General features: G+C 49.8%; 1 protein-coding gene across 2 annotated transcripts in view; it reads right to left on the bottom strand.

The window, feature by feature from the left end:
• Window positions 1–502: 502 nt before the first annotated feature.
• Window positions 503–14,419, bottom strand: part of LOC113140556 (myosin-9-like) — a 29,289-nt gene continuing 15,372 nt past the window's right edge. Inside the window, exons 6-41 of one of the 2 annotated variants that reach the window (XM_026324430.2) lie at window positions 13,727–13,747; window positions 12,174–12,266; window positions 12,017–12,080; window positions 11,799–11,897; window positions 11,545–11,688; window positions 11,342–11,437; window positions 10,948–11,219; window positions 10,526–10,699; window positions 10,240–10,413; window positions 9,813–9,927; window positions 8,608–8,795; window positions 8,377–8,498; window positions 8,206–8,275; window positions 7,958–8,118; window positions 7,633–7,741; window positions 7,389–7,520; window positions 7,100–7,306; window positions 6,854–6,991; window positions 6,603–6,726; window positions 6,314–6,485; window positions 6,023–6,235; window positions 5,790–5,934; window positions 5,497–5,703; window positions 5,279–5,383; window positions 4,865–5,017; window positions 4,519–4,767; window positions 4,213–4,425; window positions 3,919–4,131; window positions 3,666–3,827; window positions 3,462–3,590; window positions 3,276–3,364; window positions 3,061–3,184; window positions 2,765–2,973; window positions 2,370–2,478; window positions 1,961–2,133; window positions 503–1,867 (exon numbers count right to left, since the gene is read on the bottom strand). In XM_026324430.2, coding sequence (XP_026180215.1) covers window positions 1,759–1,867; window positions 1,961–2,133; window positions 2,370–2,478; window positions 2,765–2,973; window positions 3,061–3,184; window positions 3,276–3,364; window positions 3,462–3,590; window positions 3,666–3,827; window positions 3,919–4,131; window positions 4,213–4,425; window positions 4,519–4,767; window positions 4,865–5,017; window positions 5,279–5,383; window positions 5,497–5,703; window positions 5,790–5,934; window positions 6,023–6,235; window positions 6,314–6,485; window positions 6,603–6,726; window positions 6,854–6,991; window positions 7,100–7,306; window positions 7,389–7,520; window positions 7,633–7,741; window positions 7,958–8,118; window positions 8,206–8,275; window positions 8,377–8,498; window positions 8,608–8,795; window positions 9,813–9,927; window positions 10,240–10,413; window positions 10,526–10,699; window positions 10,948–11,219; window positions 11,342–11,437; window positions 11,545–11,688; window positions 11,799–11,897; window positions 12,017–12,080; window positions 12,174–12,266; window positions 13,727–13,747 — 5,277 coding nt within the window. In that variant the 3' untranslated portion in view covers window positions 503–1,758. The remainder of the gene's footprint in view (window positions 1,868–1,960; window positions 2,134–2,369; window positions 2,479–2,764; window positions 2,974–3,060; window positions 3,185–3,275; window positions 3,365–3,461; window positions 3,591–3,665; window positions 3,828–3,918; window positions 4,132–4,212; window positions 4,426–4,518; window positions 4,768–4,864; window positions 5,018–5,278; window positions 5,384–5,496; window positions 5,704–5,789; window positions 5,935–6,022; window positions 6,236–6,313; window positions 6,486–6,602; window positions 6,727–6,853; window positions 6,992–7,099; window positions 7,307–7,388; window positions 7,521–7,632; window positions 7,742–7,957; window positions 8,119–8,205; window positions 8,276–8,376; window positions 8,499–8,607; window positions 8,796–9,812; window positions 9,928–10,239; window positions 10,414–10,525; window positions 10,700–10,947; window positions 11,220–11,341; window positions 11,438–11,544; window positions 11,689–11,798; window positions 11,898–12,016; window positions 12,081–12,173; window positions 12,267–13,726; window positions 13,748–14,419) is intronic. The other variant, XM_026324431.2, reaches the window with a different exon arrangement.

The following is a 14,419-nucleotide window of genomic DNA, read 5'->3' on the forward strand; positions in this document are numbered from 1 at the left end:
CAGTGGACACAATATGTGTGTGAATATGTTATTTACTCAAGTAAAAACTCACATTAATGTTCAGTGTTTATTTCAGAGCTACTCTACTTGTTTCCACTATCACCACTGACTGCTCCAATGAACAGCTTTACAAACTAGAACCTTAAATATTGACTGACTCCATTCAGGCAGAACAAATAAATAAATAAATAAAAATGGAGTACAAAATAAAACCCCCAACAAAGGTTTTTCTCTAAGCATCACTAAAATCATATTAAATGTTCTACATTAAGAAAATAGTCAATTATTTTAGTAAGACAAAAAAAAAACACTGCAACAGGAACATGCAAGGAGCCTAAATACTGGAAATAAAAGTTCCTTGTCTGGATTTTACTGAAACCGGTTCTGACTTGGTGGGATCTGATGCCCCCTGCTGGTGATAACACACAAGTGCATGAAAACAAGTGAGGAGCCGTGAACCTCAAAGCTCCCAGACATCAGCATTAAAAACACACAGGCGGTAGCAGTTTAGAAAGCCTCTTTAATTCCAACACCACCAACACTTCACAACATGATTTCATTGCAGAGGTGCAGACAGACGAACGTTACAGAGAAACGGCCAAGATGCAGTTTTCTTCTTGTGTTTTTTGGAGTTCTGAAGTGGGACAGACATGATGGTTTAAACTGTGAGCTGTTTTTTCAGTAACTAACATTTTCCTCTCATTTCCCAACAGTGTGAGCAAAGCCCCCCTGAGCACAGCCAGCCAGGGGATCATGTGACCCTCCACCCCTCACCTGGCCACACATGACCTGGATGGAGCCCTGCAGGCGAGGGCAGAGGTTACAGTTACAACCCCTCCCTAGACGAGCTGTGCTCTGAGCATACAGTGTGTCCTGTGAGTAATAAAGTTTCCCACCACCCCTCTTACACTTGACCCTGAACATAAGCACAAACACTGATAGTGATAAACATAAAAATCAATGCATGCCCAGAAAAAAGCCAACAGCCCTGGCCAGTAGGGTTCATGTAAGGCCTTAGTGTGCGTTGGCATCTGTTCTGCGTCACTGCTTCAAACACACACACACACATGCACTAGGATGTCTAGGCTGAGGTGTGTTTTTCCATCTCAGTGCAGAATTAAGAAATTTCAGCACAGTCACGACTTCGTCAGTTGAGTCTCCAATTACTTTAAACCTGCCTCCAATTTTGTTTCTGCATCAAACGATTAAGCTGAAAGCGGAGTCACGAGTGCTAACTGCAGCTAAACAGAGAATACATTTCAGCATATAAACCTTCATTATAAACTGAGGCCAGAGCGCGAGCATAATAAACACGAAGCGCCTCCATTCTGAACCGTTATAAAAACTTCTGCATAAAATACAATTCTAGAGAGATTACTTTGGTCCCATTCCAGTAATCGTCTTCATTCATGTTTCTTTGATTTCTGTCTGTCTTCAATTAGAAAAATAGCTCCTAAATCAGGACTTGCATAATTGGAATGTTTCCTTACAAAAATATTGTTTCGTATTTTCCCAGAGAATGAAAAATGAAGCAAAAGAAAAATTTGGCCCAAAAACAACAACAAAAAAAAAAAAAATCATGTGAGTAACTGTCAGCATGGTGATTGTCTGAGTTTACTGGCTTCTGTGTGTTTAGAAATGCATAGATTAACGTTAGAGATCAGACTGACAGGCCTAAACGTGGAGGGAACATCAGCTTTCTGTTCCTCTGTCCGTGTGTTTTCGCTCTGTTTTAGGAAGCAGTGGCACTGTGGTTATTCATTCGGGTTTCGGCTCGGGGGTCTCGCTCTTGGGCTCGCTCTCCTCGTCGCTCTCGACGGAGCGGGGAACAGGGCGGGAGCGTATGGTGAAGGGGAGGTCGCCACGCCTGAAAGAGAAACGGTGAGTCGGTCACTTGGAACGATGCCGCTTTAACATTTCATTGATCGATGCAGAAATTGGCACAGAAATAAAAGCTGACCTGAGTTTGCTCTTGAGAGAGTTGACTTCTCGGTTCATGGCGTCTGCAGACTCCGTGGCTTCCTCCAGCTCCCTCTGCAGCTTCCTTCGGTTGGCGTTGGCTCTCTGAGCCTCCTCCTCAGCCTCCTCCAGCTGACGCTTCAGCTGCTTCATACGCGAGTTCAACTTGTCGGTCTAAGAATCCAACAGACACAGACAGAGTTAAAGGCACAGGCAGGTCCTGAGGCCTGTTCTCCAGCTGACACACACGGCAGGCATGCTGGGAAATTTCAGACTACATGGTCACATGTTATTTTATTTAGCTACTGATCATTTTAGTGACGTGAGCTTTCATGAAACATGGGCAGGTACAATCTGCTGCTGTTGGTTCAAACACACGTGACAGCACCAACACTCAGAAAACCTCGCACCTGGTCCTTGTACTGCTCCGTGTTGCGTCTCTCGTCGTCCACCTGCAGGATGACTTCCTTCAGCTTCTTCTCGGTGCGTCTCACCAGTTTGGTGGCAGTCTGCCGCTCCCTGTGGGCCGAGCAGAAAACAAACTGTAGACCAGAGGGAGGGGGAGTGTGCAGATCTACTACAGTCTAAAAGTACCGAACAGAAGCATCAGTCACCTGTACTTGGACGCCTGTCAGGCCCAGACACACCTGCAGGTCAGTTTTCTCCTGCTCTGTTTAACTTGATTACTGTATTTTATTTCAGACCTATAAAAACCTTAGGATGGGACCTGAGGGCAGACACCCATGTCCTGTTGTAGAAAACACCCCCCCCCACACACACACACACACCTCCTGAGTAAACGTACCTGGTCTCCATGTCCAGCTGTTCCTCCAGCTGAGCGATCTTGGCCTCCAGGGCGGCCATGTTGGCCTTGTACTTAGACTTGACCGTCCCCTCCAGCTCCTGCAGCTTCAGTTTCAGCTCCTTGTTCTGGCGCTCCAGCTGGGCACGGGACCCCTCCACCCGCTGGGAGGTGCTGCGCTCTGCCGTCAGCTCCACGTTCAGCTGGTCAGTCTGCACAGGCGGGACACGACATTTACTAACTGGACATTAGCTCCAAAGCGTGTGCTGAGAGGACCTTCCTAACGGGAGCCCACTGACCTGCAGCATAGCCTTCTTCAGCCGGTCGTTGGTCAGCTCAGTGTTGCACTGCTCCTCCTCCAGCTCCTCCTCCAGCTGAGCGATACGAGCCTCCAGCCGCCTCCTCTCCTCTGCAGCCTGAGCACTGAGGGACATAGACGGGACACACCAGCGGGTGAGTAAAAGCTGCTGCACTAACAACAGTTTAATCATCACCATCGGGAAACTGCTCTCACTTCTTGGTGGCCTGGTTGTTGATCTCATCCTGCAGTTCGTCTCTCTCCTGCTGGGCCTGTCTCTTCACCCGCTCTGCAGCTGCCACCTCCTGCACAGGGAACAATCAGCAAGTTTGAGTCTGCAGGACACAATCGCTTTCACAGTGTAGCAAAAAGAGGAGGAGTGAAAGTGGTGTTCAGGCAGACCTCCTGCATCTGGAGCATGTCGGCCTCCATGCCCTTCAGCTTCTTCTCGGTCTCCTTGCTCTGGGCGAGGATCTCCTCTCTGGACATGCGAGTGTCCTCCAGCTCCCGGATAAGATCCTTCATCTGGGCCTGAGGAGAGAAGAGCGAGTCAGAGGAAGTTGGAAAACACAGACCTGGTATTTAAACCAGACTCTGGAGTCTCACCTGGAGCTTCTTCAGCTGTTTCAGGGCCTCGTCACGGTTCTTGTTGGCCATGTCGATCCCGCCCTCCAGCTCCTTCAGGTCCAGCTCCAGCTTCTTGCGTGCAGCCACGGCTGCAGAACGCTGCTTCCTCTCATCCTCCAGCTCCATCTCCATCTCCCGTACCTGAAGGATGCAGACATGATTTCAGCCACATCCCCAATAAGAAGCTCCACCTGTATCACACGCACGTGCTCAGTCTGTAACTGGTCTGTACCTGTTTGACCAGAGCCCTCTTCTTCTCCTCGCCCATCTCATCACGTCCTGCCAGGTCTCTCTCGTACTGGGCCTTCATGGCCTGCATGTTGACCTCCAGACGCAGCTTGGCGTCCTCTGTGGCCTGCAGCTCGTCCTCCAGCTCCTCCAGCTGAGTCTTCATCTCCTCCAGCTGCTGCTCCATAGCACGTTTGGCCTTCTCCAGCTCGTGGACCTGCAGCACAGGGAGGAGGTTTGAGGTGAGGACAGTGTGAACAGGTAACAGGCACAAACTCTTCTGCAGCCTCAGACTTACATTCTTGCCCACGTCATCCTTGGAGGATACCAGGTCCTCCATTTCAGCCCGCAGCAGTTTGCTGTTGCGGTCCAGCTCTTCCTTCATGTCCCTCAGAGACTCCAGCTCGCGAGTCAAAGCCAGAGCCCGGGTCTCTTTCTCACGTGCCTCTGCTTCAGCTCGGTCACGCTCCTCAGCATAGCGAGCAGAGATGTTCTTCTCCTCTGCCAGCATCTGTAAGAAATCAGCAAAACCTCACATGAAGACTGATATGATCAAAAGACCCCCCCCATCCCAGACCAGCCCCTCAGACCTGCAATGACTCACCTGGTCAAACTTCTTCTGCTTCTTCTCCAGGTTGGAGACGATCTGTCGGAGGTGGTCCTGGTCTACCAGCAGGTCGTCCAACTCCTGCTGGAGACGCGTCTTGGTCTTGTCCAACTTCTCGTAGGCAGCACATTTCTCCTCCAGGCGCTGGTTCGATACCTCCAGGTCCCGCTGAAACCTCTTCCTCCCCTCCTCCGAAGTCTCCAGACAACCTGCATCCTGCTCCAACTTCTTCTTCATTTCAGCCAGCTGTACAGACAGAGGTGGGGACACTGCAGTGCTCAGTCCTGTGCTCTACGGAAAGTGTCCCAGATGAGGTGGAACTAGTTAAAAAGCCGAGTTTTACCTGAGCCTGCACCATCTGAAGCTGCTTCTCTACGTTCTTCTTGGCCTCCTCTTCCTCCTCCAGCTGTTCTTTCAGGTTGTTCTGTTCGTCCTCCAGCTGTCGCAGACGTGTGCCCAGCGACAGTTTCTGCCGCGTCTCCTCCTGCAGCAGTTCCTGTTGTTCACACGGACACGTAAAGACGGATTATAACAAACAACTTCGGATTTTACAGATGAAATTCCTGCTTGTTAAGAGTCTTTGGGGTTACCTGACTTCATGTTCTGTTTCTGACTCTGAGCTCTAAGTTTGGATTATTCAATCACAGATGTTGTTAAATATAAGAGTCTTGGTTTTAAACTTGTGGTCTGTCCCTGTCTCCCAGCTATGACGACATGACTGAAGTGAAAGAACACGGAGGCCACAGCTCTGTGGTACCTGCACATCCTGCAGCTGGGACTCCACAGCAGAACAGTCTTTGGTTGCTTTGATGGACTTGCTCTCCACCTCATTCAGCATGCCGCTGACGTTATCCAGCTCAGTCTGTGCCCAAAGGAGAGAGAAATCACTATCAGGAGCAACACACCATCAGCCAAACCAGTTAAAGAGGTTTAGCAATGACCAAACCCCAGGAAGCTCCTTTCATACGGCCGTACCTGCACTTTCGTCAGCTTCTCAGCCACCTCCACTCTCTGGCGCTCGCTCTCTGAAAGTTTGAGCTGCAGCTCCTGGACCTGAGCTTCTGCCTTTTTCCTGCGATGCTCTGAATCTCCTTTACCCTGCATCAGCGTCTGCAGCTCGATGGCCAGCTCGTTCCTCTCCGACTCCAGCGCCTGCTTGGCCTTCTCCATCGAGACTTTGTTCTGCAGAGAAGGTCACAAACAGTCAGCGACTCTCCGCACAGAGATGAGGTAAACCAGTCGAGAGGCTGTGAAAAGATGTGACGTACCCTCTTAGCCTGCTCCAGCTGCTCATTGAGCTCGTCAAAAGCCTGACCGTGCTTCTGTCTCATCTCGACCAGCTGCTGTTCGTGGACTTTGGCCTCTTCATCCAGAGTCTTTTTCAGCTGTGCCACCTCTGTCTCACGCTTGGTCCTGAGGGGACAGAGCAGAGATTAATCAGTATGTGTGAAGACAGAACACAAACCCCCAGTAACAGAAGTTAACTGCTGGAGCTCTCTACCTGAGCTCTTGCTGAGCGGCAGTGGAATCCAGAGTGTCCTCGAGCTCGGTCTTGAGGGCCTCCAGCTCCTCGCCCAGGTCCCTGCGGTGTTTCTCGGCCTTGGCCCGAGCTTGCTTCTCTAGCTCCAAGTCCTCCTGCAGCTCAGAGAGCTGAGCCTCCATCTCACGGATCTTCTTCTGGGCCAGGTTCTTCTGAGCTGCCTCCTCCTCAATCCTGCAGGGAGGAACAGGTCAGCAGACGGAAGAACTAACGTCTCTCACTAAAACAGCGAGCTGCAGAGCTCATACAGACCTGGCCAAAGCTGCCTGGAGCTCTTCCTCCTTCTTGGCGAGTTGGGCACGGAGCTCAGCAATCTGGGCCTGCAGCTCAGCGATCTGGTCGTGTATTTCGGTGAAGTCGCCCTCAAGTTTGCGTCGGTTCTTCTCCAGCTCCTGACGCTGCTTCTCCTCCCTGCGCAGGCGGTCTAGAGAAAGAGGACAAGAACAACACTGAAATTTGGAAGCGGTGATAACATCTTGTTCTGATCTGAAACAGCTCCTGTGTCATTAAAGGTCATGTCCATGTGGTGTTCTCCTCCTACCCTCCAGGTCTGTGATCATGGCCTCGTGCTTGGTCTTCAGTTTCTGCAGGCTCTTGGATTTCTCCTCCTCCTCTGCCAGGTTGGTGGTGAACTCAGAGATCCTTTCCTCCAGCAGCTTCTTCTCCTGTGCTCACAGACAGATTTAACAGTGAGTTTCCTCAGAGACAGCACCATCTGATATGTTTTTTAAAGATTCACATTATGTGCAACAAGTCACTAGTTTCATTATAGTCCTGTCTTCTCATCCTGACCTTATTGAGTTTGTTGTTCTGGTCATCAAGAACCATAACATCCTCTTCTATCTTCTTCATCTTGGCCTCCAGGGTGACCTTCTCCAGCTGGAGCTTCTGCCTGGCAGCCTCCTCCTCATCCAGCTGCTGCTCCAAGTCCTGTGTGCAGGTAAAGGACACGGATCAATCACCAGCCCATCAAGTGTTCAGTCTGGACGTGACCCTAAATTACCGGCTGCATGAAGGGAGAGAACTTTTCCCACTTACTGTGATATTTTGCTGCATCTTCTTTTTCTCTGATGCCAGGTGAGAGGCACGCTCTTCCTCCTCCTCCACTCGGGCCTCCAGGTCGTGCAGGATCTCCTCCAGCTCCTGCTTCTTGGCAGCCAGCCGGGCTCTCATCTCCTCGGCCTCAGCGCAGAGCTCCGTCTCCGCCTGCAGCTGCTCCTGCAGGGCCATCTTCTCTGCATTCAGCTGCAAGCAGAGCAAAGGTGTTTAAATCCAAGTCAAACAGCATCTGTATGACACAGAAAGCATCCATCATCTCACGTCTTACCTGCTGGTGTTTGTCCTCCATCTCCAGGAGCTGCTGCTCAGCATACATGTGTTTCTCCTTCACCTTATTCAGCTCTTCGTCCTTTGCCTGCATCTCCTCCTCCTGCCTGCTGACCTGCAGCAGAGGCTTCACCTGTGGGTCAAACAGTGGAAATGAGAAATTTCAACAGGGCAAAAAGAAAAACACCATGGACGGTACAGTAGCTGAGACGTTGGCTGCGATGTCAAAGAAGAGTCAGGTTCACCTTGGTGAAGAGCCTCCACCACTGCCAGTTCCTGAGTTTAAGATACGCAGCACAGTTCCTCTGGATCACCTTCATTGCAGTCAGCTGCTGCTGTCTCTTGGCAAAAGCCCTGCCAAGTAATAATAGATTCTCATTAGACTCAAGGACGCTCACCAAGGACAGCTGCTCTGACTCACACTGACGTGCTTTACTTTGGTTACTCTGATATTTTGCTCAGCTCTGTATTGAAAGTTGAACCAGTTTTCAGATGGAAACAGGCTGAGATGGAGGGAAAGTGATGTGTTCAAACAGGGTCCTGCTCCACAGGATCCGACTGTCCTCTTACTTGCGGGCCACGTAGCCTCTGCACCAGGCCTGGAAGCTGATGATGATGTCTGTGATCTTCATGTCCCGCTCCTCCTCCAGGTGGGCCAGGACTCCGGCTCTGAAGAAGACTTTACTCTGGCCGATGCGGTAGAGGTTGGGATCCAGCTCCAGGCTTTTGATCTGACAGGACAGGGAACGCACTGATCAGCGAGATGCAGGCAGACTGGCTAAAGGTGGAGCTCAGCTAGGACTCTGTACATGGCTTACCATGAGCACACAGGCCTGTTTTCCATCCATGAAGCCCTTGGGGATGGCATTGGGAGTGAGGATTTCATATCTAGGAGGGGGAGGAGGTGATGATGAAGATTTTATTTTATTTTTTAAGACAAATCTGCCTGGTAACAAGGACACAACACAACAGACTCATTACTATTTTACCTCTGTCTGAACTCCTGGAAGACGATGCGGTTGGGGAAACCCTGTCTGCAGATTCTGATCCCCTCCAGGACACCGTTACACCTGAGCTGGTCCAGAACCAGGTGGGGGTCCAGTTTACCAGCCTGAGGACGAGGAACAGTTACAGATCAGGAGAGAGCCCAAACAGAAGTCGAACTGGAAGGAAGATATCGGATTGGAGCAGCTTTGGAGGAAACTGTGCAGAGGACTGACCTTTTTCTCATGGTTGGGAATGATGCAGCGGACAAAGTTTGGGTTGGTGTTCCTCAGGGTGGCCATGAGCTTGGACAGCTGCTCCTTGTACAGCTGGCCCACGGTGCGGAACATGCCCTTCCGGGTCTTAAAGGCACCGGGCATCTCGGACATGCCAGACACCTTATCCAGACCCACGATGCGGTCCACTGCAACAGGGAACAAAGAAGGAGGAAGGAAAGACATTATGAAAACAGCCAGTGGGTTTTTAACTGAATATTTTTGCAAACTCAAACCAAATGCATGTCAGGGAAGAATGAATATGTTCATTGTCTGTCTCCACTGGTTTCCTGGTACACAGACACCAGGGGAGAGCAGGGATGGCGGCAGTGAAACACCACACAAACTCAGTGATTGTGCACAGAAACACAGACAAAAATAAAAAAAAACTCAGTGCAGAGTGGAAAGACTACACAACATAATATAAAGTCAGTGCAGTGAGTGGTACTTTGAAAACTACATGTGGTGCTTCACTTGAGTGTGTATGTGTGTCAGCAAGGTGACAAACACTGGGGGTTGCAGTGGGAATGAATCTCTGTGGTGACCAAAACCAAACCAAAGCAAACCCATGCAGTATATACCCATCGCTGCAGTACCCAAGACCAACACCAGGAGGCCCCAAACACACTATTACACAGAGGGAGAAAAGAGAGTTCAATAAAGCGGAAAGACGAGGAGAAGATTCTGTTCCTGCACAAATTATGATTAAAGACACAGCAGCAACTGACAAAATCTACTGACATCGTCTGAAAAGCAGCTTCAGGAGAAAAGGATGGAGGGACGACAGAGGTTTATGGTGGAAAGTGGCGTTTAAACAGAGACAGCAGGAGAAACTGGGAAAAGCACTAAATCAATGAAAAGGAAACCTCATCACCTGAGTCAGAGTGTAGAATGGGAAAACGCTGATAAAAATAGGCTCTCTGACAATTCTGTACCTCTGAGACCCAGTAGCAGAAAACAAGACAAAACGGGGCCAAACAGAGGAAGAAATGGACGGAAACAGTTGGATTTGAACAAGGTAAAAACAAAGGTCCGCACAGCACAGAGCGAGAGAGAGAAACAAAGCTCGATGAAACACTAAACCGGCATCAACATTAAATATTTCCCACTTCAAGCGTCGCCTGTGGAGCAGCAGAGATTCCTGGATCAAATGAGCCTGAACTCACCGTCCTTCCACAGCTCAGACACAAACTTGTCGGTCGACTGGTTGAGCAGCGTCGCCACGTTGTCGTTCAGCGGGTCCATGTTCTTCATCAGCCACTCGTCTGCTTTGTAGTCCACCTGAGGAGAGACGTCGTCTTACAGTCAAACCTCAGGGATATTGTTGTTAAAGCTGCTCTACCTCATGTCTCCTCGGGCTCTAGAGCCTCAAAAGACCCAAACTCACTCCCACCATAAGCTCCTCCCACCCGTCCTGTTTCCTGAAGCTACGACGTGAACTACGGGTGCCTGGTTGGGACAAAGCTTTGCTCTGGTTACTTGCCGGTACCACACTGGGTGGAGCACCTGAGCTCATGCATGTTTAAATGTGAGAAGTGGATAAAATCAGTATGAATAATTAGACCTAAGAAACGTATTGATGCCCATGTTTACCTTGCCAGCATAATGGATGATGCAGAAGTCGGCCTCATCCTTCAGTTTCTTGGGCTTGAAGAACTTGGGGTGAGTGCCCTGCTCCTGCAGCACCTTCTCCACAAAGCTCTTGTCAGTGGCCTTGGGAAACCAGCACTCCTCATCCAGCAGAGCCAGAATACCAGGAGGACTGGCCTGGAAACACAGGAGCAGTGCAGACCTCAATGCGTGAAGCAGGAAGTTTGATCTTCTGCTTCAAAAACGTCAGTATCAGAAATCAACAGGTGAGTGACGTTAAGCGACATACAGGTTTCTCGATGAGCTCGATGCAGGGCTGCAGGTCGAGGCCGAAGTCGATGAAGCTCCACTCGATGCCCTCCCTCTGGTACTCCTCCTGCTCCAGGATGAACATGGTGTGGTTGAAGAGCTGCTGCAGCTTCTCGTTGGTGTAGTTGATGCACAGCTGCTCGAACGAGTTCAGCTGGAGGGACACGAGAACAAGAACGCAGTTGATCAGAGTGAAAGAAAATGAAAACCTGTCACACCACCACGCCCTGGTGGAGGCTTCAAGCACAGAGCCTTGGATTTTTTTTATTTGCATAAGAGTCTATCTTACTGTTGTTCACAAAGCAAAGTAACTGACATTTTGCATCATTTCACTGCACTTGTGTACACACACGTACACAAACACACACACACACACTCCCGCAGGCACGTTTAGCAGTTTACCTCAAAGATCTCAAAGCCAGCGATGTCCAGGATGCCGATGAAGGAAGCGCCCTGTCTCTTGGTCTTGTCCAGAGCTTTGTTGATCCTCATGACGAGCCAGCGGAACATCCTCTCATACGTGGCCTTGGCCAGCGCCTCCACAGCAAACTCCGCTTGCTCCTGGGTCTGGGCTTTCTGGACGTAGTCTCTGCCCACCTTGATCCTGGGCATCAGGATGGCCCTGGTGAAGTCGGTGACGTTCATGCCCATGAGGTGGCACACCTTCTGGGCAGCTGTTCCAGAGGAAATCAGCAGCACAGGAATGGGGGGGTGGATGGGGAAAGAGAGACAGCAACGTTATGTCTGCAGGATCATGAACCACCTGTGAAATGCAGCAGGTTAAGCTCCGACTTACCTGTGTTGTCAGGCATGGAGGCCTGGTCCGTGTGGCGCTCCTTCTTGAAGTTCATGTTCCCGAGCTGCAGCACAGAGGCCACCACCTTCAGCATGCCTGCACGACAAGACAGCAAACATGCTTCATGCCGCACTGACCGAACACACACCAGGTCCCACTGAAAGGACACAATGTTGTTGTCTTCAGATATGTGCCTGCCTTACCGATCTGCTCCTCCTCTGGGATTCCCATGATCTTCATGGCCTCCATGGTCTCCGTGAACATATCCTTGTCCTGCTGCCCAGGAATGGTAACGTTCCCGTTGGAAAGGAAACGGTAGTTGTTGTAATTTTCAAGGAGGAGGTCATCTGAAAATAAAAAAAGTAAGATCAGCATAAAAGATAAAAATTCATACAGCAGGAATCTCCGCAATCCCCGAGATCCTCTTTGAACACGAAGTCAGGTGTGTGCTGCTTACTGCGCAACCTGTCTCCAGCCCCTGTGAGCAGGTAATAGAAGACATGGAAGGTCCGCTCTTCTTTGGCCTGGCGAATGGCACGAGATTTCTCCAGCAGGTCTGGAGATCAGTCTGTCAAGGTCAAGCTTTCTGATAGTGGAAAGATAAAGGTCTGAAGTGTCAGTGAGAACACACAGCATTCAAAAAGGGAAGCAACGAGCAGGCGGCATCGAGGATACAGGTTTCAATGTTGGCACCAACGATGTAGCCGTTGACGTCGAAGTTGATCCTGATGAATTTTCCCTGGAGGATGAAACAAAACAGCAGCATTTAAGGACACGTAGACAGGCAGTTTATAAAGAAGCCTGAAATGCAAGTTGTGGCTCCAAGTCTTACAAATCTGGAGGAGTTGTCATTTTTAACTGTCTTGGCGTTTCCAAAGGCTTCGAGGATGGGGTTAGCCTGCAGCAGCTGCTTCTCCAGCTCCCCCTGATGGACATGAAGAGAAAGGCAAAGCCCAGTTTAAAAACACACCGTCTCCTCCGAATAAATCAGCATTTCTGTCAGTCTCATCTAACAAGTAGTGGTCTGCTGTTCATTTACCACAGTGACACTTCACCGGCACGACGAGGCTCATGTGACGGTTTGTGTTTATTTAGCCAGGATGTACTTACGTTTGAGGAGAAGTGAGAACATGAAGTGAAAACATTTACAACCAACAGTGATCAAAGAAGCGATACACAGCGCACACGCACACACATCCCACACCAAGCACGTCAACCACACACACACACACACATATACATCAGGTTAGTGCCCAAACCTGCAAAACACCTGTGACCCTCCTCAGAAACCCATCACCTGTTTCCCAGAGCAGAATGAGCCAAGCAGCTTCAATAGAACCTTTAAAGGATCAGCAAACGATTCTGTGTGTGTGTGTGTGTGTGTGTGTGTGAGGACAGCTGTCACTTTTTACACTGAAGGAACAAAGAGTCCACTGGTCTGTTTCCACTGCTCCACCAGCTTCTCTCTGCTCATCTGGAGCAGGTTTTTGGAAACAGACGGGCCTCCCATTGTTGGTGAGGAAGAACCATGTGAGCCAGGTCAGCGGTGTGGCTCCCTGCTGGGCTTTTAATAGTTTTTGGACAACAATGGAGGTCTACGGCTCAGACCCATAAGCTGAACCAGGTTCTGGATTCACCACATTCATTGGTGTGTAATTGTTATTCCTCCGCCAAGTGATACTGACTCTTAGCAAAGTCTCTAAACATATTTCTGTGTAGTATGTTATTAATCCACTGCACTGATTCACAGGTGAGGCCAGTTTTACATGAGAGTCAAACTGGTGGAGCAAAACAAAGCTGTGGTTTTCTGCTGCATCTTCAGGTACTAAGAACCGTTCGATGTCTGGTGGCAACTATCGCAGTGTGATCCCTGCCCTGGATTTTCTTCTTCTGGACACTGAGCCTCTCGGTAAATACAAACCTCTGAGAAGTTCAGCGTGTGTTAAAGACAAACAGAGGATGTCAGTGTCCAGGAGTGTTGTGAAGGTGATGCCAAAGCAAACAGAAAAAAAAGCACAAGTCAAACTCTGGACTCAGACAAACACACACACACACACACACACACACAATAAAGTCTGAAAAATTCAACCAGACAAATTTACAAATTCATTGTTCAGACAAAAGCTGCTGTGTTTTTCCAGCGTAGCACCCCCACCCCTTATCCGACCATTGTCTGGCTGAATTTTCCACTTGCCACTGATCTGCAAACAAACTTCCTCCCAGCTTCCTATTGGCTGCAGAGACACGTCCCCTCTGCCCTCGACACACAGTGACTCCCACAACAGTGAGCTCCAGTGAGGGGAAAGAGGGAGGATGATGGGTGAGGAAGGTGACGACAGAAGCAGGTGGAGAGGAAGAGTGAACGGAGGGAGGGAGTTAACTCACATGTGACAGGATCGAGCTGTTCTGTTGGTGGGAAGAGAGAAATACAACAAGCTCAAAATGGGCCGAGAGACGTGGTTTTCATCACAGCCCGCCACACGAGGCTGGCAGGTCAGATAACAGCTGTGCAGTGATGCACGACCGTGATGTTCTGGTTTCATTTCAGACGAGAAGGTGCAGTGAAACAAAACGGTGCAGATGACAAGAGTAAAGCCTCTGGTCTGTGTCAGGAGCCTTTAAACCTGCTGGTTCTCTGAGCAGCACTGACACTAACGTCTGTGGCACTGCAGAAAACACTACACAACAGCAGCGAGCACCCCCCCTGCTTGATATCACTGAAACATGAAGTCAGCTATGAACAAATATTATGAATTTAAGGCTCGGTCCAGTTTTGCGGGTGGTGGTTGCTCTGACGTCCTGCAGCGTCCCTCACTGCGTCTGACCACAGCAGTTTCTACTGATAATCCTGGTCCAGCGTCAGAAGGTCTTAGTTTCTGTTCGTCACAGGGAGGTTGGTGTAAATAGTGAATCATCCTTGGCGTCAATCATTCGAGTCACTGCTGCTCCTCTTGTTGGTCGTGTGGCTCCTCCTGCAGCTGCAGCTGTGATCCAGCTGATGTTCAGCAGCTGCTGATGCTCTGGGTCCATCTTCATCCAGTCTCACAGTCTGGTTTCTCACCGGTTCAGCCAGTTCCT

The sequence above is a fragment of the Mastacembelus armatus genome, chromosome 8 (genome assembly GCF_900324485.2).
Source record: "Mastacembelus armatus chromosome 8, fMasArm1.2, whole genome shotgun sequence".
Lineage (NCBI taxonomy): Eukaryota > Metazoa > Chordata > Actinopteri > Synbranchiformes > Mastacembelidae > Mastacembelus > Mastacembelus armatus.